Here is a 27,661-nt window from a genome sequence, read left to right on the forward strand (position 1 = left end):
CTTTTGGCAGGTCTTGGGGGGGGTCAGGAGGGTGGGGGTTGTAGTAAATTAATTTTGGAGGTCTTGGGGGGCGTCAGGAGGGTGGGGGATTTTGTTAGATTTTTACTTTTTTATTAAAGATTTGTCTGCGAGCCAGAATCAGCCATCAAAAGAGCCATAGGTTCCTGACCCCTGCTCTAGGGTAAAGATCTACATCTATCCCCATAAGTTTTAGAACAAAGATCATCATCTAAACTGACTCCAATTGGTTTATATCCTTTTGAAGGTGTGGTCTCCAGAACTGTACACAGTATTCCAAATAAGGTCTCACCAGAAAAATGCAGTCAAGCATTTTTCTGGCTTTTGTGGCCACTTTTTCCAACTAATAAGTGAAATAAGAGAAAATCTTTTGTTTAAATTTGTGGGCACCATCCATTTGTTTCAGGGGTCCACAAATGAAACAAAAATGGACTCATATGTTATATTTTAACCATTCATTTCAAACAAATGCACATTCCTTCTAGTGAATGTACACAACTCTGTACAAAGGTGATAAGTATTCAAGTATAAGTCCCTGCCCAAAAGAGCTTACAATCTAAGAGTATACCTGAGACAATGGAAGATAAAATAATTTGACCAAGGTCATAAGCAGCATCAATGACAGAAGCGAGATTTGAGCCCTGGTTTCCCTGGTTCTCAATCTCCTGTAGTGTAGGCCCTGCAATAGCTGCATCACAGAGTCTACTATTGCCTCAGAGTTCATGGATATAAAGCTCTGCACCCAAACTAAAACTTCACACCTTTACTAATTAGCCCTTCACGGACAGATAAAGGGCCAATCAGTGAAGGAATGTAGTGAATAAATTAATACATAATTGCCAGAAGCTGTCACAGCTATCCACATTTATGTATTAAATGAGCAGGAGGTGGTAACAGACTGTACTCCCACTTTGCATTGGGGAACTTTTTGGAGCTGGGGATTTCAGCTAATAACAATTTTAAAGGTAAGGAAGATTGTGAGACAATCTCACTTCATTCATTTCTAATTTTAAAAAGATTTGCTGATTTAAATTAGAAATTTGGGTGATGAGGAAGGGATGGGAAATTGGCCATGCTAAATGTTTAAATAGTTCATAATGGGTGGAAATCATCCACAGCTTGGTTGCTCTTTTTTTTTTATTCACTATTCATTAAGCTGATGAATGGCAAAATTACTATTACTTAACATTTCTATAGTGCTAATTGACATTTGCAGTGCTGTATAAACACAAAAAAAAACCCAGTCCCTGCTCATTAGAGCTAACAATCTAATATGCAGGACAAAAAACTTGAGGCATTTCATAAATTAAGACAATGGTTAAAAAAGAAAAAGAGAAAGTTAGTTAATGAGGCTAAAAGCAAACCACCAGGCCTAAGATTTAAAAACAGCCTCAAAGAGATTTAAAACACAGTGAGAGAGGAAGCATGACACATCAGTTCAGGAAGACTATTCCAAGCACACGGCGCAGCCAGGTGGAAAGCATGGAATCGGGAATTGGTGGTAGAGGAGATGGGTACAGATAGGAGTAACTTGTCTGATAAGCGGAGTGCACAAGGAGGAGTGTAGAGAGATAAAAGTGGAGAGGTAGTGAGATGCTGCAGAGTGAAGGAATTTGTAGGTGAGAAAGAGGAGCTTGAACTGTATGCAGGAGTGGATAGGGAGCCAATGTAGTGACATCAGAAGAGGGGTTATGTGAGTGTAGTGACTTTGGTGAAAGATAAGTTGTGCAGCTGAATTTAGTATAGATTGTAGTGGAGAAAGATGGCTTGCTGGGAGACCTGTGAGGAGCAGGTTGTAATAGTTTAAGCGGGAAGAGATAAAAGAGTGGCTATGGGTTCTGGTAGTATATTCAAAATATAATTTTGAGTAAGCTAAGTATATTTGGTGGGAAAAATAACTGGTTAAGTACCACTGAATATACTGGGTAACTTGATGCTTGCCAACCTACTGAATAAGGACCTAAACATTTACAAAAAAAGCATAAATACAAAACTTGGGTTTTGTAAGCATAGCTCATATACTATGATGGAATTTATTAGTCATAATATATCACTTTGGGTACTAGGTATACAGGTTTGAAATTTTTAAGCAAACCTGATGAAGGGGACTTAACTCTCAAATGTTAGACACAAATAAAAAAAAAATCTCCATTAATAAAGTATCAATATAAATATATTTTTGTACAGTATACATGAATTCTAGAACCAGATATTATTACTTTGGTATAACAATAATAAACCCTTTGGTTTGCAGAAACCTATAGCAAGGTCACAATTGTCTTTGGCCTGTGTTAGTGCCTTTCTCTGTTGTATAATCCATGTAACACATCTCACAGTAGATGCTCAGAAAAGTAAGGCATTTTACTTAAATATAATACAGCATCCTACTGAAGAGCCAAGTAACGCTATTAAGCTAGGGAATGTCACTGTTAGAGGGACTCTGCTTTCTTTAGATGAATGAACACTGCTGATTTCAGCTGTAAGTTAGCGTCTCTAGCATAAATCTGTGAAGTATATAGGAGAAAAAAAGCAAGTTTGCTTACTGTAAACGGTGTTTTCCATAGAATTAGCCATGCTATTTGGGTGATGTCACCAACAGCGCTTTCGCGGACATTCTGTTCTCTGAGTCAAAGTTTTTAATTCTGTTGTGCATGTGTGGCACTTCCCATATGAAGTGCGTACTGGTCTCTTCAGTTAGTAATAAAGCTAGAAAGCAGTGCTCTAATTAGATAAAAGAGAGACAGAGAAAAATATGTCCAAGGAGGAGGGTGGGAACGCATGGCTAATTCATCCTGCTATCTACCGAAAACACTGTTTACAGTAAACAAACTTGCTTTTTCCTGTTGATAAGCAGGCTGAATTAGCCAGGCTATTTAGGAGTCCCAAGCTTAAGGAAAAAAGAAAAATATATAAGGCGTGGAACAGAAGCGGCGAACGACCTAATCGTTTTGCTAAATTATCAGAATTAAAGAATCCCCCCCCCCCTTTTTTTTTTTAACCTTAATCCCCGTGGACATGGTATTCTGGTTAAACACAATTGATAATATTGCTTGTTCCACACTGCTATCTGAAGCTGTTAGCTGGTCTAGGCAATAATGTGAGGTAAAGGTGTGAATTGATGACCAAGTAACAGCTTTACAGATGTCCTCTATAGGTATATTTCATAGATGTGCAATAGAGGATTCTGTGGCTCGCAGTTGTTCAGCAGAAGCTTAACTGTGCTGAAGTGTGTCAGAATTGAATGCAATTTGTGATCCAGTTGGATATTGTTCTTTTGGAGATTGCTACTCCTAGCGAGTTAGGGTTGAAAGAGACAAATAATTGCAAGGACTGGCGATGAGGCTGGGTCCTCTGTTTATAATAAGCTAAAGCTCATTTGTAGTCCAAGGAGATTCCCTTTTATTCTCGTGTGGTTTTGGAAAGAAGATGGATAGTGAAATGTCTTGATTGATGTGAAAGGCTGAAACCACTTTCAGTAGGAATTTGGGATGAGTCCCAAGTACTACTTTGTCGTGATAAAACTGCAAGTAGCGAGAAAAGTGAACTAAGGCCAGTAGTTCATTTACTCTTCGGGCCAAGGTGATTGCTATGAGAAAGACCATTTTCCAAGTGAGATATTTTAAATGTACAGATTGCAGAGGTTTGAATGGAGATTTCATTAGAGTTGATAAGACTACATTTAAATCCCAGGGCACCGCAGGTTTGCGGATTGGAGGACGGAGATTAAAGAGCCCTCTCATAAAACGAGAAATTAAGGGGTGAGAAGCCACTGAAGTTTCCTTGTCTCTCTCGTGGTAAGCGGCTATAGCACTTAGAGTTCCTGCCTCCCTGCAAAGTAGCCAGGATCCTGAGCCTCCCTGCTTGATTACATAAAACATGGCTACTTGATTGTCCATATGAATCATGAGGGCATGACCTCGTATCAGATGTGTGAAGGCCATTATTGCATATCTCATGGCTCTGAGTTCCAATAGGTTTATCTGGTAGTGAAGCTCATTTTATAACCAGTCTCCTTGAGTTTTGTAGTGGAGTAGATGAGCCTCCCCAACCCTGGGTGGAGCCGTGGTTCTTGAAGAGATGCTCCTATGGGTAGGCTTTTCCGATCCAACCACCTCCTGAATGTTTGGGAATGAGGAAGTATTGGTAGTAGAATCCTTTGTTGATCTGGTGCTTGGGCACCAATTGAATAGCCCATTGTTGGAAGGACCTCCTGTTCTAGAAGAGGCAGTTGAGAAGCGTCCTTCAATTGGGCCATATGATGTAGAAGCGGAGGTTGAGAAAGGAAATTCAAATGATAACCTTTGTAGACAATTTGTAGGACCCACTGATCCGAAGTGATTAGGTTCCACTGTGAGGCAAAGGTTGTTATTCTGCCTACTACCAGAAAGTGAGGCTGTGGCTGGACGTCTCTCAAAAAGATGGTGAGTGCTTTTGAAGAGACGGATGGAAGGATTTTTGCTGTTTTCTGTCCCTTTGGCATCCCCTAAGTGGAACCAACTGAGTTTGGCGGGAGCTGGAACAACTGGAACTGTTGAGGTCTGTAAGGTGGAAAATATTTATTTGGTTTCCTCTGGTTATAATATGGTCTTCTATACTGATAGGTACATCTCAATGATGGCTGGGGATCTGAAACTGTTGTCAGAGATTGAACTGCCACATTCCTATCTTTTAACTGGGTCATGGTATCCTTCAATTTCTCACCAAATAGATCACCTCCTAAGCAGGGAAGATTGGCTAGCTTGTCATGTACATCTTCCTTGATGTAACTAGAGCAGAGCCAGGCTATTCGACAAGCAGCTATCGCAGTTGCCGAGGTCCGTGAAGAAGAATGGGTTTAGCAGCTGTAAGGTTTCGTAAAGATACTGCACCATATAAAATTGGTGATGCTGTAATTGTGAAGATAACATAGCACTCTGGAAGATTTTCTTAGCATACTCATCCAGAATTCTATGCTCTTTGAGAGGAGGAGTTGACATATGGAGTTTAGATTTCTTCGCTCATTTCATTGCTGACTCAAACATTACTGATGTATGAGGAAGTTGAACGACTCTATATATGGCAGACTTTTGCAATCTGAATTTTAAGTCCAGTTTTCTGGAGACAGAATTGATTGAGGGGACTCCCACATCTTAGACAATAGAGAATTCAGTAGCTTATGTGACGGCAGAGCCAATGGCTCAGCTGGTACATAGAGTATTTTCAGTATTCCAAATACTTCCTCGCAAGGGTCAGGAGGTTTATAGACTTCCACCTCCAGTACACTGCCCAGTTTCTCCACGAATTTGGAGTGAGATCCTTTGTGACTGGTTAAGGGAGTATGTTGCCCCATATCAGGCTGTTCCTCCGGAGCCAATCATGGTTGTCCTGGCGGAGAAGGAGGAGCGTGTGATGGATTCACATTCCCTGCTGGACATGGATGATGTGGAGGAGAAAACTATGGTTGAAGAGATGAGAATAGGTTTTTAATAATGGAGGAGATCTAGTCTATGGCCTGCTGAGAGTCACTGGCATGTAGATCTATAGCAGGTCTTGGGTGCTGTTTATCTTGAGGGAAATGGGACTTCATTCTGCGAAGTCTTACTGTCACAAATAAAATCTCCGAGGATGGTTGAAGTTACCAGAACCCTCGTTTCCTGTCAGGAAGCAGACGTCTGGACGAGAGCTCCTCCAGAATTATGAAACGCTGTAGATGACGAGAAGTTAAGCCTGAATAAACGGAACGGCTGTCCTGAGATGAAGGTGAATGAGAACTTATGGAAACAGGTCTATTAGGCAAGACCCAAGGAGGTTGAGATAATATATCTTGGAAGGGGTCTATAGGCTGGTTTGGAGATCTGTGTTTCTGACCATGTGGACTTAGGACAGGTGTGAAATCAGCTTTCCCCACCTTGTCTCTCTTCTTCCACAATGCGTCAAAGAAAGCTTCACTTGCATCGAAGCTGCACTGTGTTTCTGACGATGTGTCTGTGTTGATGCAGATTGCATGGTATGAAGTGGCGCTGTGTGTGCAAAGGCCTCATTTCCTTGACTTGTGCGTCGAGGACCAGGGCATTGTGTCATGTGTCATGGTAATGGCACGTTTCTCCTCCGATGCTTCTTTGGATTGGTGCGATGCAGCTCTGCTCCAATTCTCTATCGGTGCTGAAATCTCAGATTCAGAACGCTTTGTGGATCGGTTCCCCAATTCTGATTTGGCCTTCTTAGGTGCCACAGAGACCTCAGGCCCTGATGGAGCCGGGTGTTTCTTATCTTTCGGATCGATGGAGGAAGCCCTCCTTGTTACATCATGAGGAGTTGATTTTGGTCCTGGAGATGAGTGGACAGAGCATCTAGGAGAGGATGCATAGCTACCCGAAGCAGATGAGGCGCACTCCCAGTCCCGAAGGCCCGCTATCTTCGCTGCTCTCTATCTCCTCACCCTAGGAGACATGCAGTCGTAGTCCTTACAGGCTGCATGGTTGTGATCTGGACCTAGGCAAATGTAACAATAATTATGACTGCCAGTGACGGACATTATGTCTTCACACTGACAATATTTAAACCCTGTTTTTTTCATGGATATGATAGCACTGAAAAGTGCTGTTTGGGAATCGCTAGCGTGAACATTTTTAAGACATAGAAGTGAAGAGACACACAGAGAAGTGAGAACACGTATGTGCTTGAGCGCAGAAAAATAGAACTGAAGAGACCAGTATGCGCTTCATGCGGGAAGTGCCGTGCTAGCGCAGCACAGTCAAAAACTTTGACTCAAAGAAAAGAATGTCCACGAGACCGCTGGTGTCATCACCCAAATAGCATGGCTAATTCAGCCTGCTTATTGATGGAAATCTAAAACATCTTAAAAGACTGGATCCAGAGATCTGACCTGATCCATCTTAAGCCTAAAACAGCAGGTAATCCTGGTCTGAGCAGAGGTCCCTGAACAGGAGGCCTAGGAGAGAGAAGGAAGCCTAGAGAAAGAGTACTGCTGAACCGTAAGATGTAATATTACATTTGTGTTATTGAACTCTGAAGAATAGCAGAGCTGCTTTTGTTTTCTTGTAACTAATAAAGAGGTTTATGCAAGATTTCTGCTAGAGTCCAGTCTGAATCTGACTTCTAGCTACCCTAAAGACTGATCACTGTGCCATACTATCAAATAATTATAATAATTGCTTCTTTAAAAATGATGAATAGTAAAGTTCATGTTAAACTTTGTTTAGATTCTTTTCTGCCTGCACGTGTACAATAGTAACCTTTATTAATAACTTCAGTATTTATTTACAGTTTCTTATAGTCCCATCCATAACCCCTTAGCCATTCTAGGCAGATAACAGTACCACATATATATCTTATATACATTAAAAACAAATATTAAAGCACAAGTGTACAAAAACAAAAAGTTAATCCATAACAACCCTGCATATAAATTACACAAAAGCTTACTGAAGTAACAATGCTTTTAATTACTTACAAAATGCAGTTCCTGAGGCAATGCATTCCATAAGGTTGGACCAATTATTGAAAATGCACATAAGAACATGCCATACTGGGTCAGACCAAGGGTCCATCAAGCCCAGCATCCTGTTTCCAGCAGTGGCCAAACCAGGCTACAAGTACCTGGCAAGTACCCAAACTAAGTAGATCCCATGCTACTAAAGCCAGTAGTAGCAGTGGCTATTCCCTAAGTCAACTTGATTAATAGCAGTTAATGGACTTTTCCTCCAGAACTTATCCAAACCTTCTTTAAAATCAGCTACACTAACTGCCCCCTAACCACATTCTCTGGTAACAAATTCCACCAATGCGTTTCTCCTGTAACCTTGTTTCTTTATTAGCAGGCACTACTAACAATAAACTTGTAGTGCATTATAGAAATATTGAGGACTTTTGTCTCCCAACACCTCAATGCAGATGCTTTAAAATTGGAGATATATGGTCCCTGGGAGGCCCAGGTAATCTTGCAGCCATATTAATTAGTATCTGTAGGGCTTTTAACTGACAGCCAGGAAGCCCTGTATATAGCGAACTGTAACAATCAATTGAAGTTAAAATAAAAGCCTGGATGATATATTTCAGACAGCTACCAGTTATCTTGCCTTTGAATTAAAAACATTATTGGACTTATTCACTTTATAAAATTCTTCCATACATTTGCTACTCAACAACTTGCAGTAAGAATTTATAGAAGAGTATTTTGGCTTACTTTAATCGCCCATCGTAGTATGCTGGAGTCCCAAGTACAATAGTTTTAATGAAGAAAGGTTGGTTTGTGTGATTCTCCTCATATCCACCAACAATGCTAAAGCCCCAGCTTCCTAGATTGCTTCTCCTCAGTACCACATCATGGCAGCTGTGAAGGGAGCTGAGTAATACGGATATCCAGTAAGAGAAAACAAAACAGCACACAAAGAATTTATACGCTATACAAAACACAACATTCAGGAAAAAGAAGGGGTTACAAGAGATGGGCAGGTGGTGAATGAAAAAGCATTCAGTCTAAATAGTTTAAATTGCTTGAAGGAGGCTTCCTCGGTTCCAGACACTTTTAATGGAAAATGTTCAAATTACATTTGTTGATTCTGTTTGCCATTTAGATTTCCACTTTGACTAGTCATTCAAAACTACTGGTTCTGTGTTTTACAAATTACGATTACTAAAATATTTCCAATTTCCTTTATCACGTAATGATTTCAGAATGACTGTTCAAACCTTTGTTCTATTATTTTTTATTTACTTTTTATATTCCGCTTTTCACACTTCTTTCAGCGCTTCAAAGTAGATTTCATTCAGGTACTGTAGGTATTTCCCTATCCCCAGAGGGATAGCAATCTAAGTTTGCACCTGAGGCAATGGAGGGTAAAGTGACTTGCCCAAGATCACAAGGAGAAGCAGTGGGACTTGAACCCTGGTCTCCACTGCTCTAACCATGGTCTCCCTGGTCTCCACTGCTCTAACCATGGTCTCCCTGGTCTCCACTGCTCTAACCATTAGGCTACTCCTCCACTCCACTCCATTATTGATAATGGCAAGGCTTTCCTGATAGGACTTCCCAAATAGGAAGGAAAGCAATTGTAGAAATTACATTAAACAAAATAACTGGTTGTATAATATGGCATCAAGTAGATGGTTATAATCTTAGAGTTTAAAGAAAGATAGTGGAGGAAGGATAGGCAAGGAAAGGGGAAACAGTGGTAACAATATAACAGAATCAATATAATAACTCAGAAAGGGATTATGTACAGAGGATTGTGATCGCGTATTAGCAATATGGAGATGGCGAGGAGCTAAGTAAAGGCCTGCTTGAAAAACCAAGTCTTTAATTTTTTTTTTAATTTCTGAGTGCAGGGCTCAAGTCGTAAGTCGGGGGCATTGAGTTCCAGTGAGAAGGGCCAGCAATGGAAAATGCTCTGTCTCTGTTGGAAATGAGGTGCGTGAGTTTAGGAGGGGGATATGTAAGGTGCCAGTGTAAGCTGATCTGGTGTGTCTGGTGGGGGTTTGGAAGTATAGAGAGTTGTTTAGCTAATGCATATTTGGGTTGTGAAGAGTTTTGTGAATTATTGTGAGGGTCTTAGGGAGATAGGGAGCCAATGGAGGTCTTTTAGGATGGGGGTGATATGATCGAATTTGCAGATGTTGGTGAGAATTCTAGCCGTGGCATTTTGAAGCATTTGAAGGGGTTTGAGGGAAGAGGCAGGGAGGCCTAGTAGGAGGGAGTTGAAGTAATCGAATTTATATCAGATTAGCTGCCACTCATAACATTATAGGCCCTTCCCTTTGGAATGAGCAACCTCTTACTTTATGTTTACTATCCGATATTAAAAAGTTTCAAAAACATTTGAAAATTCATCTTTTTCAAGCAGCATTTTTATAAAGGTGTATTCTATAGTTTTATGCTCTCTATTGTATATTGATGTCTATGTTTAGATTGTCCATTGCTTAGTACAAAATGGTTGAGCCATGCGATTTATAAATATTTTAAATAAAAACATAAAAATAAATAAAGGAGGAACAGTAACATAGTCCAAAAGAATTTCAGCTATGATAATGTTCTCAGGCTTGGCTAAATGGTTATACCATCTTTAAGACAAAACTACTTTGCGAAAAGAAAATTTAAGAAAAATCATTCTAGGTTACCAGATTTGTTATTTGAGGTTTGCTGAGAGTAACCTGAGAGAAGCAATAGCTTTAGTACATACCAATAATAATTATATAAATGTCTATTTTCTTTTATGAGTATAAAGCACTATGTACCTTCAGTCCATGTGGTATATTTACAAAACCGCATGCTAATTAGTTCATTATGAGCCTAATACATGCAAATCAAATAACATGGCTTGCCTCATAAATCATAAGATGTTATTTGATTCACAGTTAGCTATTAAAGCATATCAACAACAACAACGCAAAACCCGAAAATACAAATCAACCAAACTGGCCCAACTTTGACTCAGCATCATCACTACAAATCCAAAATATCATCAAAAAAATGAATCCAGCTAAGTACCCTATCGATAGCATACCCATACAGATGATCAAAGCCAATAACTAAAACATTAACAGACATCGTGAACCTATCCCTCACAGAAGGAAACTACCCCGACTGCCTAAAATCAGCAATTATCAAACCCATATTGAAAAAAAAAAACCAACCTTGATCCAGAAAACCCACTAAACTACCGACCCATTTCAAACTTACCTTTCATTGCCAAAATTATTGAAAAAATCGTACACTCCCAAGTCAGTGACCACCTGGAATGGAACAACATCCTACTTCCCATGCAATTTGGCTTCAGGAAACAACTAAACACTGAATCACTACTCCTATCATTAAACAACACCGTGCTCAAAGGATTCAACAAAGGCCACAGCTACTTTCTAGTCCTACTAGACCTATCAGCAGCCTTCAACACGGTAAACCATTCAATTTTGATTGAACATCTTTCCGAAATCGGTGTAAAAGAAAAAACCCTACAATGGCTCTCATCCTATCTATCAAAAAGAACCTACCAGGTGTCAATCAATGACACCCTCTCAAAGAAAATAAACCTTGACACTGGAGTTCCCCAAGGCTCTGCACTATCGGCGACACTCTTCAACATTTATCTTCTCCAAATATGCCACTTCCTCTCAAACCTTAAACTGACTCACTTCATTTATGCCGATGACATCCAAATACTTATCCCAATACACAACTCTCTGGAAGACACCTACAAAAAAACAGCCAACGACCTCACCAAAATAAAGCAACTACTAACTAACATGAGATTTATCCTAAACATTGATAAGACAGAAATAATCATGCTGGATAGAAAGAACAACCCTACGCACATACCACCACTCAACATAACGAATCAAAAGTCGGCAATCTCCCCTGTCACCCATGCCCGCAACTTAGGAGTAATAATTGACAAAGAACCACATCTCCGCAAAAATCAAAGATGGATATCACAAACTCCTAACCCTACGACACCTAAAACCTTTCCTTTCCCCCAAAGACTTCAGAACAGTCCTCCAACTACTCATCTTCTCCAACCTAGATTACTGCAACTCCCTGCTCTTCAACTTACCTCTCACCACCATCTGACCGCTACAAATCCTTCAAAACACAGCAGCCAGAATACTCACAGGAATAAAAAAAATACGATCACATCACTCCAACCCTCATTTCACTACACTGGCTCTCAATAAAATTCAGGATTGAATACAAAATACTATCCATAATACATAATATATGAAAAAACAAACAAATTGGCTAAGTGCATCCATAAAACTCCACTCACCAAACCGAAATCTCCGATCAGCTAACAAAGGTCTATTAAAAATTCCACCTGCTCTTCAAAAACTTACCTCAACTTGGAAGACAACCATATCCCTAGGAAGCCCCGAGCTATGGAACTCCATCCCAACCGAACTGAGAACACAAGAAAATCTAAAAACCTTCAAAAAAGAACTAAAAACTTGGATGTTCACCAAAGCCTACCAAAACACCCTATGACTTTCTGCTACAACTTCCCTCCCTATCGCCCATATAAACATGCAGATCCAATCCAAAACATGTAAATTAACCTGTACAAGTTGCAACCAAACCTTGTTTATAACGATTAAGATAACTATGTTAACAAGCGTTTGAATTTTGAACACTCTGTTAAACATCGAAACCTTGTAAACCGTTGTGATGACGAAACTGAATGATGGTATATAAGACTCGCTACATAAATAAATCCCGATGCTCCTAGGGCCATGAATTAAAGGGGACAATCTGCCCTGAGTAAACTTCCCTCTTCACAAGTATGGTAAGGACCACAGGGGCCCTTCAAGATCACCTGTTCCAGCCCCTCCCCACTGCCCCTTAAGGTAGCCAAAGTGCCCAAAATAAATTTAAAGGGAGACATCCCCAAACCCCTCTCCTTTTTCAAACTTCTCCCCATCCTGCCCTCCTGACCCCCCTCCCCCCCCAAGACTTACCAAATTTGGGGGCCTGGAGCACCTCTAGGCTCTGGACCAGGCAGCGGCCATTTTCCAAAATGGTGCTGGCTGGCCAATAGCTTACCCTAGCTCCTATCACGTGATAGGGGCAGCTATCACCATTTTGGAAAACGGCTGCTGCTAGGTCCAGAGCCTTGGCCCCACTAGATTACCAGAGGAAGTCTGATAACTCTGGGGGGGTTGCCAATCTCCAGGTGGGGATTTTGAAAAAGGGGAGAGGTTTGGGGTAGAGTCTGTGCCACAATTTATACCCTTTAAAGTTCATTTTGAAGACTTTGACCACCTCAAGGGGCAGTGGGGAGGATGAGACACACCAGGGGATGGAGTTTATTAAGGGCAGATTAGCCCCTTTGATTCATGGTGGCCCCACAGCCTAGAGCTGCCATTGTGCAGAAACTGCTGAGGTAGCTAAACAGTGGTATATTTCTCAGAAGTAAAATACATCTGGGGAAAATGCCACAGGATTTACTAAGCTGCGAGCATCACAATTTAATAATCCCTGTGTTATTTTTTCTCCTCAATACCACAGCTTAGTAAATGAACCCCTATATTTGTAAAAGACATTTGAAGATAACTGATTTTATATTTTAACTGGTACTACTACTGAAAACCCTACAAGGCATTTATTTTTCCAGTAAATGAATAAATTCTGTTTCCAAAACTAAAGTAATTTTGAGTATCTTTTAGTTTTCTTAGTTTTTCTAGTTATCTACAAGACAAGTGTCTGCATCATCTAAGAAAACATTTCTAGCAGCCCTTCCAGTAGCAAAGTCAAAACGAAATAGTAATGTGGATTAGGATTACAATGTATAATTTGGACTATTGCTGCGTGCAGAATGAATTACCCACACTTTTTACTAGGACTAGAGATTAATTGGGTTGCATTGGATTTAAGCTCCCCCAGTACAAGATTTTATAAAACGTCTTAATATTTTAGAGAACTCCACAAGTTTATAAATTTGGAGGCAAACAAATCTAGATATTTTGCAAAAGATTAAAATTAACTTTTGAGTTGAAGTGGTTGTGATGTGGGAAAACTTAGGATATGAATCAGGATACAGTCAAACAACCTGAATCTGCACAAGTCAGAAATGATTTAGATATCCCTAAATTATTGTGTTCATTAGTGTCAATTGTGATAAAAGCATTGTTTAATTTCTGCCCATTAAAAACTGGACCAAGATCACCAATTCACTTCATACAAGTTACTAAGGTGTCTAAGTACTAATGGGCAGTAAAACTGGCCGGTAACACATTCTGTTGGTTTTACATGCATGGTACATTGGGCTGTAATGTCTGATTCACAAAACAAATAAGATGCAAAAAACATTTGTTTTGAAAGAGACTTAAAGTATGTGCAACCCTTTCGCTGCATGTTCTATACTTGAAAAGATGGAGTAGTATTCCTCTGCCTGAAATGAATAGACCGATAAACCTGTGAGAATATTTCCCTCCAACACATTGTTTCTCCAGAGGAAGGCCTCTCTAACCCAGAACATAACCCCCCCTCCTCTTATCTGAAAGCCCCTCAGCATGAAGCTCCCCTTCCGAAAGGACACCTATTCACCTGGAACCCGTCACATTCAAGGACCCCTTCTCCACCCAAAATGCCTTCGGCCCTTCTCCAAGTCCCACCTGGCTAATCCCTAGCTTCCCCCTAGCCTTGCTGGCTGAATCTAAACTGGTAGTCTTCAGCTTTGCATGCTCAACTACATTTGCAACAGTTGAGTGGATCAGTCTTATAAATGTGGGGGCCTTCACTTTGGATGGGTGGGGGGGGGGGAGTGAGTTAGTTTATCTCAACAATATAAATTGAACATTAATATCTATTCTCTTTTCCAACAGACAGAACTGTCAATTTAACTTCTTTTTCTTGGATGTGATGGCCTGGTCCTTTTCAACTTCTAATGAAATTTAATTCAGCTTCAAAGTATTTGGTGCTTTCTATAACAGATACCATGGTGTTGTCATGGTGGTATAAAGTCACAAAAAACTGCTGAGTAAGAAGACATGAAGACTAAAGGGTTATCTAAAGCTAGGGGCCTTAAAGGTGGGAGAACTAGTGGAAAGAATTTTATCTGCTCTTAGAACCTGCCATGAAAAGCCATGACTGGCAAGTGATGGACCAAATAAAAATGAAAGGAGTCCTGGACATTTAGTCAGATTCCAAAGGGGTCCTTGATGGAAAAACATTTGTGATCACTGGTCAAAAAGCACAAGCACAAAGGGAGTTTCTTTAGTTTTCCTGAAATATGCTAGGTTTTGAATCATTTAATTTACCAAGGTTGATGAAAATCTATTGTTGGAATTTTTTTATGTCCTGAATTTGAATGAATCAAACCATCTATGTAAAAGTTCTATGTAAAATTCAATCTGAATTTTACATAGAACTTCAAGTATCAAATTGACACCGCACTTTGATAAATAAATTTTTTTTAGTAGCTGCTCTGACAAAGCTACATACAAAACTTATTCACTAGTTGACTTTGTATTTTCCTCTTGAGAGTCAACATAGCATAGCATTCTCAGCTCTGAATAATTATTTCTGATTTCTCAGAAGCAATTTCAATTACTTTTTTTTTTTTTTTTTAAATGCACACAACAAAAGTAAAATTTAGCCATGCAAATTAACCCTATAAGAAATTCAGGAGATTCTAGTTTATTGAGGTTTGTCACATAAATGAAAGCAAAACTACACAAGTGGTTTTGCTTTCGTGATTACTTCAGAAAAAATTACCCGCAAAGATCTGCATCTGCTTTCTCTGTTGGTTATTTTTCTATTGGAAACAACACGAACAGTTTTGTATAATCAGAACTGGGTGCATTGTTCCAATCTCCGCTCTCTCTGTACCTGGGACTGCCTCGTCAATCCATTGTTGAAAAACGTGATTGCTTTTACCTGAGGATAGGTTGGGCAATAATCAAAACCTCGATTTCTGCAGGTAAAATGGCATTTTACAAGCAGAAAAGGCTTTCAATGTTGCCCTAATGCTGAGCAATAATGAAAACTATTTCAAAGTAATTTCACAAATGCATTTAAATTATTACTGAATGCATATTTTTGACAATGTGACTTCAGTGTCAATTTTTGGGTTGGCCCCATAATCTTGCTTTTGTAACTATTCCTGATGATACTATGATTAATATTAGGGACCTAAATTGGGGGAAAGCACAAAATAAATGTGCTGCTTATAGAGGCAGTGAAGTACTACATACTAAAACATTTTTATGCTTTTCTTCTTTCTTTAGCTTTCTGAAGCTTTCGGGAACTAGTAACAGCACAGAGCAGCCTGCTTGGAGCAGAAAGAGAGAAGCTATTGGGAGCCAAGAGAAGCTAGGACTATCACATCGAATCACATGAGTTTAAAATTGTTATTGACAACTTTGCTTGCCAAAAAGATTTTTAGACTGGCATTTAGCAAATCACAGAAAAGACATTTACAAGAATGTTATAACATAGCTTCTTTTTATATTTACCTTAATACGCACTGTAAGTGATTTCATGCATATACATAGCATATAGATATATTGAAAGCCATGACATCAAAAGCCAAATGCTTTCAGCACACATGAAGAGGGTTGAAATCCTTAACTAAACAGCCTGGAGCATGTTAAAACATGCTTTTGGGGGTGAAATGAATGTATGTGCATTTGCTTTTTAAACAAAATAGTAACACAAATACTTTTTAAGCTACATCAGTTAAAATTTCAGCGTGGTTAAAGTAAAATAGCATGATTTATAAATTCCTGTTGACTGAGGAAGAGAACTGTAAACCAAAGCTCATCTCCAGCATGAAATCTTACCGTACAATAAAGAAGAGGGCTTCAGTAATTTATCTGACAATGCTATCTGCATTCAAGATATTAAGAGTTGAGATCTTATTAACTCGTACCTTGGTAGTCCCAGCCACATGACCCACGAAGGCGACCAACTTGCATCATATTCATTTTCACTAACTGCACTCAGTTCTTCATTAACCTGAGTCTGGTCTTCAACGATTTCAACCTCTAGTGCTTTAAGGACAACAACCGAAGAAGAAGCACTAGCTTTGAGCATCGCTACAGCCTCACTGTGGCTTAGATTGGTTAAATCAATGCCATTGATATTTAGCAGCACATCACCTAATTTAAAGGCACAAACAAGAATATAACCCAGCCAGGTTAATGATTCTTTCGACATATTTTCTTACAGTACGTTCAATGTATGTATATGTATATATATATATATTTTTTTTTTTTTACATACATATACACATATATATAAAATCATTTTGCTGTATTTTAGTTATTTAGGAGACAGGAATATTCATAGACTTTTAAAAAATAATTAATTGAAAGTTCAACTTCTTATTAAAATTATTTCATATACAAAGAGCTTAAGATATTATCTGAATGACAACTGACCTTTGAACAGAAAAATGAACATTCCTTGTTATAATATTGTGCATTCTGTGTATCTGGAGAGATAGCAAAGTTGCTTAGCTGTAATATAGACAGCAGTATAAATTAGCCACACAAATGGATGACATCATCTGATGACACCAACATAGATCTACTCTCTCAGAGCTCAGAAAGACAGTCTTTCAGAGCATGTGCAGGAGTTCATGCATAGCTGCTGTGTAAGTCTCCTCAGTCTTTTTACAAGCTAGACTTCAGCTCTAAGGGGAGGTGGGTAAGATTCTGTGGCTGATTTCTATTGCTTTCTAAGGAGAACACCCATTACAGGTAAGTAACAAATACAGCCACACACAAGTGGGGATTTCAAATCTGAGGATTACATACTCAATATTTTGCAGGTATGGAGGAACATACAAGCCAGTCAATGAGAGGATAGCGGGAGAGCTGAGGCTATTTAATAGATTTTTGAGAACTGCTTGGCCAAAGTTACTCTTTGGGATTCTTCTTCTAAATAGTAATGTTTGACAAAGGTGTGAATGGAGGACCAGGTAGCTGCTTTACAGATTTCTTGAATAGACGCTAGGTGCAGATGAGCTACAGAAGATGCAATTGCTTGAACGTGATCAGCTTCAAATTTATTGGCAAGGTGAATACCTACAGTAGCGTAGCAGTAAGCTATACAGGCTGATATCCAGTTGCAAAGTTTGTTTCTTTGCTGGATCATATGAGATGAATAGCTGCGATGACTTCTGTAAGGCTTTGCTCTTTTTCCTGTGAAACAAGAGAGCTCTTCACAGTCTAAATTATGAAAGATTTGCTTTGCTTTGTTGTAATATGGTTGAGGGAAGAAAGTAGACAGTAATATGGATGGTTTCAAAGGGAACTGAGAAACTAGTCTGGGTAGAAACTTTAGGTAAGTTCTAAGAACCAATCTATTTTTATAAATCTGTGTGAACGACGAGTGTACTAAGCAGCAAGGCATTCACTACTCTGTGGGTTAAAAACACTGCCATCCAAAAAAGAGCTTTCATAGTTACAAATTTCATATCTGGGGTTGTAATAGTTTCAAAAGGCAAAATGATAGATTTGGAGAATACTAGACAGATATTTTATTGGAGGAAGAACACAAAAAATGCCTTTAATGAATTTGCTAGCAGATGGTTATGAGATACTGGAAGGCCACAATAGCACACAAGTGTATCCTGATAAACCTGGATTTAATCCTGACTTGGAAAGATCAAATAATTATTGAAGCATGGTCAAAGGTGCACATTCAAAAGGGTTTTGTTTTTTAGGTGTATACCAAATAGAGAACTTTCTTCATTTGAAGTTATATGGATGACTGGTAGATGGCTTTTTTAACATGAGAAGTATTTGTTTCACATCTGAAGGCAAATCCATAGCTTGAACTACTCTGAACTCAAATATCCATGCTGCAAGTGCTAGAGATTGAAGGTTGGGGTGAAGAGGAAGGCTGTTGAACTGTGTTAGAAGAATGAGAAAGCTTCAGAAATGAACTGGTTGATCGATAGCTAGTCTTTGGAGCCATGGAAACCATAGCTGGCATGGCCAATAAGGAGCTATTAGAATCATTCACTTTGTCCTTTCATAATTTGAAAATCATCTTGGCAAAGAATGGTACTGGAGGAAACGTAGAAATTAGGGTTTTGCACTAAAGGAATTGCAGAGGTCCTGATGCTATGGCAGGCCCCATTTTCTGGAAGTCTTTGCCATTACAGCTATGTAACATTTATGATTCCAAGGCATTCTGGAAAGTACTCAAAACACACATAAGAACATAAGAAAATGCCATACTGGGTCAGACCAAGGGTCCATCAAGCCCAGCATCCTGTTTCCAACAGTGGCCAATCCAGGCCATAAGAACCTGGCAAGTACCCAAAAACTAAGTCTATTCCATGTTACCATTGCTAATGGCAGTGGCTATTCTCTAAGTGAACTTAATAGCAGGTAACGGACTTCTCCTCCAAGAATTTATCCAATCCTTTTTTAAAACACAGCTATACTAACTGCACTAACCACATCATCTGGCAACAAATTCCAGAGTTTAATTGTGCGCTGAGTAAAAAAGAACTTTCTCCGATTAGTTTTAAATGTGCCCCATGCTAACTTCATGGAGTGCCCCTAGTCTTTCTACTATCCGAAAGAGTAAATAACCGATTCACATCTACCCATTCTAGACCTCTCATAATTTTAAACATCTCTATCATATCCCCCCTCAGTCGTCTCTTCTCCAAGCTGAAAAGTCCTAACCTCTTTAGTCTTTCCTCATAGGGGAGCTGTTCCATTCCCCTTATCATTTTGGTAGCCCTTCTCTGTACCTTCTCCATCGCAATTATATCTTTTTTGAGATGCGGCGACCAGAATTGTACACAGTATTCAAGGTGCGGTCTCACCATGGAGCGATACAGAGGCATTATGACATTTTCCGTTTTATTCACCATTCCCTTTCTAATAATTCCCAACATTCTGTTTGCTTTTTTGACTGCCGCAGCACACTGAACCAACGATTTCAATGTGTTATCCACTATGACACCTAGATCTCTTTCTTGGGTTGTAGCACCTAATATGGAACCCAACATTGTGTAATTATAGCATGGGTTATTTTTCCCTATATGTATCACCTTGCACTTATCCACATTAAATTTCATCTGCCATTTGGATGCCCAATTTTCCAGGCTCATAAGGTCTTCCTGCAATTTATCAAAATCTGCTTGTGATTTAACTACTCTGAACAATTTTGTGTCATCTGCAAATTTGATTATCTCACTCGTCGTATTTCTTTCCAGATCATTTATAAATATACAAGCCGTAAAGCCCGTTAAAACGGGCTACATCCCTCTGTCTCTCACCTCCCCCTCATTCTCTCTCCCCTCACTCTTCACCACCCCCCTCCCCCACCCACTCCTCTCCACCCTCCCTCTCCTCTCACTCAGTCCCCCCTCTCCCTCACTCCCTCCCACTCAGTCCCCCCTCTCCCTCCCTCCCACTCACTCAGTCCCCCTCTCCCTCCCTCCCTCCCACTCACTCAGTCCCCCTCTCCCTCCCTCCCTCCACCCACCTCCATTTCCTCCCGGCGCCGTAAGCGCGACTTCCCGCAACCCTCACCCGGCTCCATTAACTCCTCCCGCTCCTGCCGGCAGATCTCGGGGGGGGTCACTCCCGCGCGCGCGGCAGTGACCCCCCCGAGATCTGCCGGCAGATCTGGGGAGGAGAAGCAGCGGCACCGCGCGCTGCGCGCGGCGCCGCTGCTTCTCCTCCCGCTCCTGCGGCCCCACCGCCATTTTTTTTTCTGATCGACATCCTTGCCCGCACATGCGCAGTAGAGCTGCGCTCTACTGCGCATTTGCGGGCCGTCGGTCACAGGCCATTTATAAGGTAGATTGAAAAGTAAGGGTCCCAATACAGATCCCTGAGGTACTCCACTGCCCACTCCCTTCCACTGAGAAAATTGTCCATTTAATCCTACTCTCTGTTTCCTGTCTTTTAGCCAGTTTGCAATCCACGAAAGGACATCGCCAACTATCCCATGACATTTTACTTTTCCTAGAAGCCTCTCATGAGGAACTTTGTCAATCGCCTTCTGAAAATCTAAGTATACACCTTTTCAACATGACATTCAAGGAACAAATAACTCAGAGTATAGGTACTTAACATTGACCCATTTACTTTCTTACATATTTTCCAGGCAAATAAGTTTGTTTTATATTTGTAAGGATCTGTGTTTTATTTTTAATGTTTTTATGTAATCTGCCCCAAACTTTGAAGGGTGTGGGATATAAGTAATTTGAAATAAATAAATTTGCAGCAGGCCTCTTGGATCAATACAGAGAAAGCTTGTGATTAAAGGCAGTTGCCAAGAGTTCCCCAATTTTTAAAAAGGGAGTGATGGGTGTTGGGATAAAGAGACCATATATGAGGCTGAAGGTGTCAATTCAATGAATCTGCTGACTTTGTGCTTGCCTGGAATATGGATAGCAACGAGAAATTTTTCTTTGAATTGTCCAGTTCCATATGTTGTGCTTGCTTGTTCGCACAGTCTTAAGGAGCCTATATCTCTCTGCTTGTTTATGTAATACATTGCTAATATGTTGTCCGTTTGGATTTGCAGTACTTTCTCTTTTTATGACAAGTTCGCAAACAAGAAGGCTTTAAATATAGCCTTTAATTCCAATATGCTTATACAAAGTTTTTGTTCTTGTTTGAACCAAGTCCCTTGTGAACAGACTCTGTCCAGGTGTGCATTCCATGCTTGAGTGGCGGCATCTGCAATCAAGATTATTTGTAATTGTGGAACATGGAAGAACTGACCAGCTAGAAGATTGAGTCCACCATCTTAGAGAGTACAGGAGATGAATGGATAGCAGTATTATGTTAGATAGCAGTTGGCAGTATTGATTACAATGCTGTTTTAGATGCCATTGAACTATTCCCATGTGTAGATGTGCCAAGGATGTAACTTGGACTGTGGTTGCCAAGTGCTCTAACACTTTCATGAATGTTCTGGACGCGAAACTGCTTTGTAACTGGAGAGGGAAGATACAATGTGAATTGGTTTATTCATTCTTTGAAGTGAGAAGAAGGCTTTCCTAATCTTGGTATCTAAACATGCACCTATGAAATCTAATCAGCTTGTTGGAAGAAGGTGAGATTGTTTGTAATTCAGAGCAAATAAGATGAACATGCAGATGGTAAAGTCTCTGCTTATCCTCACTTCCTTTAAGGAATTGCTTGGTATTAGTCAATTGTCGAAGTATGGAAAAACTAAGATTGTTTTTCCTGACATAAGCAGTAACTACTGTTATGCATTTTGTGAATACTTTTGAAGCTGAAGAAATGTCAAATAGGAGAGCCTTGTATTGATCATGTTCTTCTATTATGGTGAACCAGAGATACTTCCTCAATCTAGGTAATTGGACGTATGAGTGTAGGCATTATTTAAGTGGCTAGCCAATCAATTTCCAAATGAGGCAGGATGGTTGAACGTGAGTCCATGCTAAACCTCTTTCTTGAAGAATATTTTTTAAGTTCCTCAAGACCAAGATAAGGAGGAGGGCTCCCCAACTTATTCAGTATGAGAAAGTACCTTGAGTAAAACCTTTTACCTTTTTTTCTATTGCACATGATAAGAGGAGTGAAGTTAGTTTGTTCTTCAGGATTTAAAGCTGCTTCAGAGATTCCTGATGTACATAAAGAGAGACAGAGGGTTCAGAAGCTTGGAAATGTATACGATGCCCCTTCACAATGATAGTCAAAACCTGTTTGTGATGAGTGACCATTGATAATGAAAATATTGTAATCTTTCCCCCCATTGGAAGATCTTTGGTTGGAATGTTTATTAGTTGTCAAAAGTTTGGTGTTGACTTTTGAGGTTGCTCTTGGTTTGCTTTTTGTTGGACATTTTCTATAGGATGAGGTCTATTCTGCTGCTGCTGAGATTAGACCTGTTGAAAACACGGTCTTTGGTATCCTTCTGCAAGGATAATAGAAGTGTTTCTTGTGAGAATGATAACTTCTCTGTGAATACATGAGATCTGAAGTTGCTGTAGTTATAGTTTGTAAAGCTGAGGAATTATTGCTTTATAACAATTTCCTTGGATGAATCCATGAACAAATTGTCCCACAAACATGGAGCATCTACAAATTTGTTGTGAACATCTTCTCTTAATCTTGATGCTTTCAATCATGCTAATCTTTTTGATCCTACTGCAAGAGCGGAACATCTTGAAGATATATCAAAACTGTCAAACAAATTGTATTAAATGCTTTAAGCATATATCTGCTTCAAGACATTGTGCAATTTTTTTTTTTTTCAGAAGAGTGGAAGTCTCCTTTATTTTCTGCAGAATGTTGTACAAACACTAACAGCCCGATACTGTAAAACCGCGGGAGAGCGGACGAACGCCCGCGCTCCCGGCGCAGGCACCGGCCCTTTGCCGGTGCGAGCTATCCAGTATGCAAATTAGGCGACGCGGTGCAAACGAGGGAAAGGAGGCGCTAGGGACACTAGCGCGTCCCTAGCGCCTCCTTTTGGCCTGGAGCGGCGGCTGTCAGCGGGTTTGACAGCCGACGCTCAATTTTGCCGGCGTCGGTTCTCGAGCCCGCTGACAGCCACGGGCTCGGAAACCGGACGCCGGCAAAATTGAGCGTCCGGTTTTCGGCCCGACAGCCGCAGGCCGAATTCAAATTTTTTTTTTTTTTTTTTTTACTTTTTTTTACTTTTGGGGACCTCCGACTTAATATCGCTATGATATTAAGTCGGAGGGTGCACAGAAAAGCAGTAAAAACTGCTTTTCTGTGCACTTTCCTGGCGCCGGAAGAAATTAGCGCCGACCCAAAGGTCGGCGCTAATTTCTTAGAGTAAAATGTGCGGCTTGGCTGCACATTTTACTTACTGGATCCCGCGCGCATACCTAATAGGGCCATCAACATGCATTTGCATGTTGAGGGCGCTATTAGGTGCCGCGGGTGGGCCGCGTGTTTTCCTCCCCTTACTGAATAAGGGGTAAGGGAAAACACGTGTCCAGAGCAGGCTGACAGTGCGCTCCGACGGAGCACACTTTACTGTATCGACCTGCAAGTTATTTGAAACTGGAATGTGAAAATTCTGCTCTGAAGCACAGCTGATTGGAAGATCTCCTTTCCTGTATTGTCCGGGATCCTTAATTCTTTCCCCTGGGGGAATGTTTAAATAAATCTTTAGCTTTTTTAGCTCTTTTCAGCACGGATTCCACCACCACTGAATTATGAGTTATCATGACCTGGGTACATAAGAACATAAGAACATAAGAAATTGCCATGCTGGGTCAGACCAAGGGTCCATCAAGCCCAGCATCCTGTTTCCAACAGAGGCCAAACCAGGCCACAAGAACCTGGCAATTACCCAAACACCTAGAAGATCCCATGCTACTGATGCAATTAATAGCAGTGACTATTCCCTAAGTAAACTTGATTAATAGCAGTTAATGGACTTCTCTTCCAAGAACTTATCCAAACCTTTTTTGAACCCAGCTACACTAACTGCACTAACCACATCCTCTGGCAACAAATTCCAGAGATTTATTGTGCGTTGAGTGACTTAACTTTGAATTTTAAATCTATCCTTCTGGCTACTAGTAAAGTTAAGGAAGAGGTAAGCCATAATGTGGCCCGAAGGTCTTGAAGCGTCTTATGAACTGGTACAGTCCATCGAATGAAACCATAATACAAACCAACTATCAACTCCTGTGAATTCATCTGATGCCTTTTCCTCTTCTTGTAATGGAAATGATATGGATTCTGACATTTTTTTGTATGAATGCTGGATAAGGTAAGTTCTTAGGTAGTGTATTGATTTTAAGATTTTTCAGATAAGGGTCTGGTGGTAAACCTGATGAATCAACAAATGGCTGATCAGTGAAAGAGTCATAAGAAGAATCAGACTCCGACAGTGTTAAAGACATGGCTTTCCAATAATGGTGATTTCTCTCTTGATAGTGTAGAGCAAGTGTGTCTAATTCTGGTCCTAATGAATATGCATGAGATATATTTGCATACCACTGAGCCTTTATTCATACAAATCTATCCAATGCATATTCATTGGGGATATCTTGAAAACCAGACTGGTTTGTGATCCTTGAGGACTAGATTAGGACACCCTTGGTGTAGGGGAGGCCTGCTTTGGTTGATCACAGAAAATTCCTGGACAAGGTGAGATTACACATAGTCAAGCTGAGAAATAAGCTTTTCAATGATTGGAATAGACTGTGAAGTAGCAGCTGATTTAATATCCTTCATATATTTGTGTACAAACTTGTTACCTGGGTTCCTTTGTGAAAATATATTACTCCACTGGCTTTCAGTTGTTTGGAGGGTCAAGTTTAAAATTTTAGGTTTGATATATAAAGCAGTTCATAGCTTGATCGCCTGCTTTCATTCTCTTAAAAATCCATTGCATCTTTCCATAGTTTATTAGACATACTTTCTGTTAAGCAAATAAAATTTGTGAGCGTACATTTTACGTTGCTGTAGTTGTGCTTTGCAATGCACTTCCAGATGGACTCAAATATGAAAATTCTCTGCCCCAATTTAGGAAACTCCTTAAGGCTCATTTATTCATACCCTGCTTTTAATAATTAATCCTTGTGCTGCCTATTTTTTACTGGGTGATTTTTATACCTTAAATGGATGGCTCATTGTCTATAACTTTCATGGTTTGTCACCTGTCTAACAGCCTTTTGCATAGAATATGCTTTTTATAACTTTGGGCCATTGCAGCTGTAATAGCATTTGTATATTGGCTAGTTCTGTACCAAGTTCCATGTTTCACCAATCTCTATCATGGATTAGCACAGTATTGAATAGAGCTGCCTCTGATCTTGAGCAACTTTTTACGATGCCTGCTTTCTTAGAGTTGCTGTGGATTTGTCTGTTATATTTTTACAGTGTCTTTATGCTTCATTGTTTTGGTTTTTTGCCACTTAGATGTAAGTGATTTTATGGTTTGTTTTATAGTGTCAATTTATGTTTGTTTAGTTTATGAATGTTCAGTCTGTTTTATATTGATTGTTGTTTTGAGGGTGCAAGAAGGGTTAGGGTCTACTTGGAAGAGGTAGAGGAGAGAGGGGCATATTTGATTAGGCCCTCAAATTAATAGCTTTTTGGAGTTTTGGTAGGGAGGGGACAGAAGGCTTTTTGGGCCTAAAGGCCTACAGTTTTAATTATTTTAAGTACCTAGGGGTGGGGGATGGGCTCTAGGATCAGCCAGAAGGACCAGCAAGTTTTTCATTTGGATTGTTGGGTGGAGAGAGAGAGAAGACCCACTCAGAAGGATTTTTTTTTTTTTTTTTAACACTGTAATCACTGCCTAACCAGTGATACTCATATCCGGATAATTTTATTCAGGGATATTCAGTGGGATGTTTATCCCTCTTAATATAGGAAAATTGGTTCTTACCTGCTGATTTTCAGTCCAGACAAGTGGGTTTATGCATCCCTACCAGCAGGTGGAAGCAGAGAACAAAACTTTGAGGCACTGCTATATAACCGAGAGTGCCACTGCAGTCCCTCAGTATTGACCCGTACCAAAGCTAAGATGTATACCTTAACTATCCTTAATAAACCTTGGGCAAACAGAGACTTAAAAGTTGGAGCCCCCTGAAAACTAGGCCCCCTTAATACAAAGCACATACCAAACTATGTACACTTTTCATTAATCTAAATATATTACATACCAGCTCAGCAACATCTAGAAGCAAGGAAGTCTTTCAAAAGATGGGGGATGGGTCTCTGAACCGATCCATGGTACTTCAGGAATGAAAATTAGCAGGTAAGAACCAATTTTCCTTTCCTGTTCGTACCCTGGATCAGTCCAGAAAAGTGGAATGTATCCAAGCCCCTCTATTCTAGGCAGGAACTCAAAAGACCTGCGCTCAACACACTTTTCCCAAATGTCGCTTCTTCTGGCGCTTGCACTTCAAAGTGGTAATGTCTGGTAAAAGTGTGAAGAGAAGACCACATCATCGCTCGACAAATCTCCTGCAGAGAAAGTAACGGATACTCCACTCACAAGGTTGCCTGCGCCCTGGTGGATTGCGCTCTCAACCCATCTAGCACTGACCAGCCCTTACAGATGTAAGCCGAAGTTATCATCTCCTTCAACCATCGCGCAATAGTGCCCTTGGAATCCTTATTACCCTTCCTTGCACCACTGAACAGGACAAACAGATAATCAGATCTCCGAAATGCATTTATCACCTTAAGATATCACAAAAGAATCCAATGCACATCCAATAAGTGAAGCTTTTTTGCCGACAGAACATCGGCTGCCAAATTTGGAAAGGCCGGAAGCTCGACAACCTGGCTAAGGTGAAAAGAGGACACCACCTTAGGCAAAAAGGAAGGAACCGTACGTAAAGAAACCCCATCCTCCAAAAAATGCAGGAAAGGGTCCATACACGACAATGCTTGCAGTTCAGAAATCCTTCTAGCTGAACAGATAGCCACCAGGAAAATAGCCTTCAGGGTTAAATCCTTTAAAGAAGCCCTTCTAACCAGTTGAAAGGGAGGACACACAGCACTCTAAGAACCAAATTCAGATTCCATGCTGGACAAATCTTCCAGACCGGAGGACAAAGATGTTTTACCCTCATGAGGAAACGAATCACATCCGGATGAGACCCAATGGTCTTCCTTGAATCCTATCTTGAAGGGACCCTAAAGCTATCACCTGAACCCGAAGGGAATTATAGGCCAAACCCTTAGCCAAGCCACTTTGCAAAATGGCCAGAATCTGCTGAACGTCCACATTCAAAGGCTGCACCCTATTCTGCAAACAACGATTCAAACACTCTCCACACTCTGACATAAAAGTCAACAATGGGGAAGGCCTCCTTCCCTGAAAGAAAGTCGCAATCACAGGCTCAGAATAACCCTTCAAGCGGAGCTGCTGCCTCTCAAAAGTCAAGTCGCTAGACAGAAGCGATTCTCCCGGTCAGAAAATATGGGCCCCCTGCCGCAATAGCCCTGACAGATGGGCCAAGCAAAGGGGACCGTCCACCGCTAGATGAAGGTGGTCCGCAAACCTTGGCCGCTCAGGTGCTACCAGAATTACCCTGCCCGGATGAAGTGTGACGCATTGCAGCACTCGACCTACGAGAGGCCACAGTGGAAACATGTACAGCAGCAAATGTGTCGGCCACGGTTGAACAAGTGTGTTGATGAACTCCGATCCGACCTCCCTTCTGTGACTGAAAAACCGATCCATCTTCGCATTTCCTGA

At 40.4% G+C, this 27,661-nt stretch overlaps 1 protein-coding gene across 8 annotated transcripts in view; it reads right to left on the minus strand.

The window, feature by feature from the left end:
• The window catches only part of LNX2 (ligand of numb-protein X 2), a 172,325-nt gene that overhangs the window by 29,638 nt on the left and 115,026 nt on the right, over nucleotides 1-27,661 (minus strand). For all 8 annotated transcript variants that reach the window (XM_029602591.1, XM_029602592.1, XM_029602589.1 and 5 more), the window contains 2 exons: nucleotides 16,380-16,608; nucleotides 8,204-8,362 (listed from right to left, as the gene is read on the minus strand). In XM_029602591.1, coding sequence (XP_029458451.1) covers nucleotides 8,204-8,362; nucleotides 16,380-16,608 — 388 coding nt within the window. The remainder of the gene's footprint in view (nucleotides 1-8,203; nucleotides 8,363-16,379; nucleotides 16,609-27,661) is intronic.

The sequence above is a fragment of the Rhinatrema bivittatum genome, chromosome 5, assembly GCF_901001135.1.
Source record: "Rhinatrema bivittatum chromosome 5, aRhiBiv1.1, whole genome shotgun sequence".
Classification (NCBI taxonomy): Eukaryota; Metazoa; Chordata; class Amphibia; order Gymnophiona; family Rhinatrematidae; genus Rhinatrema; species Rhinatrema bivittatum.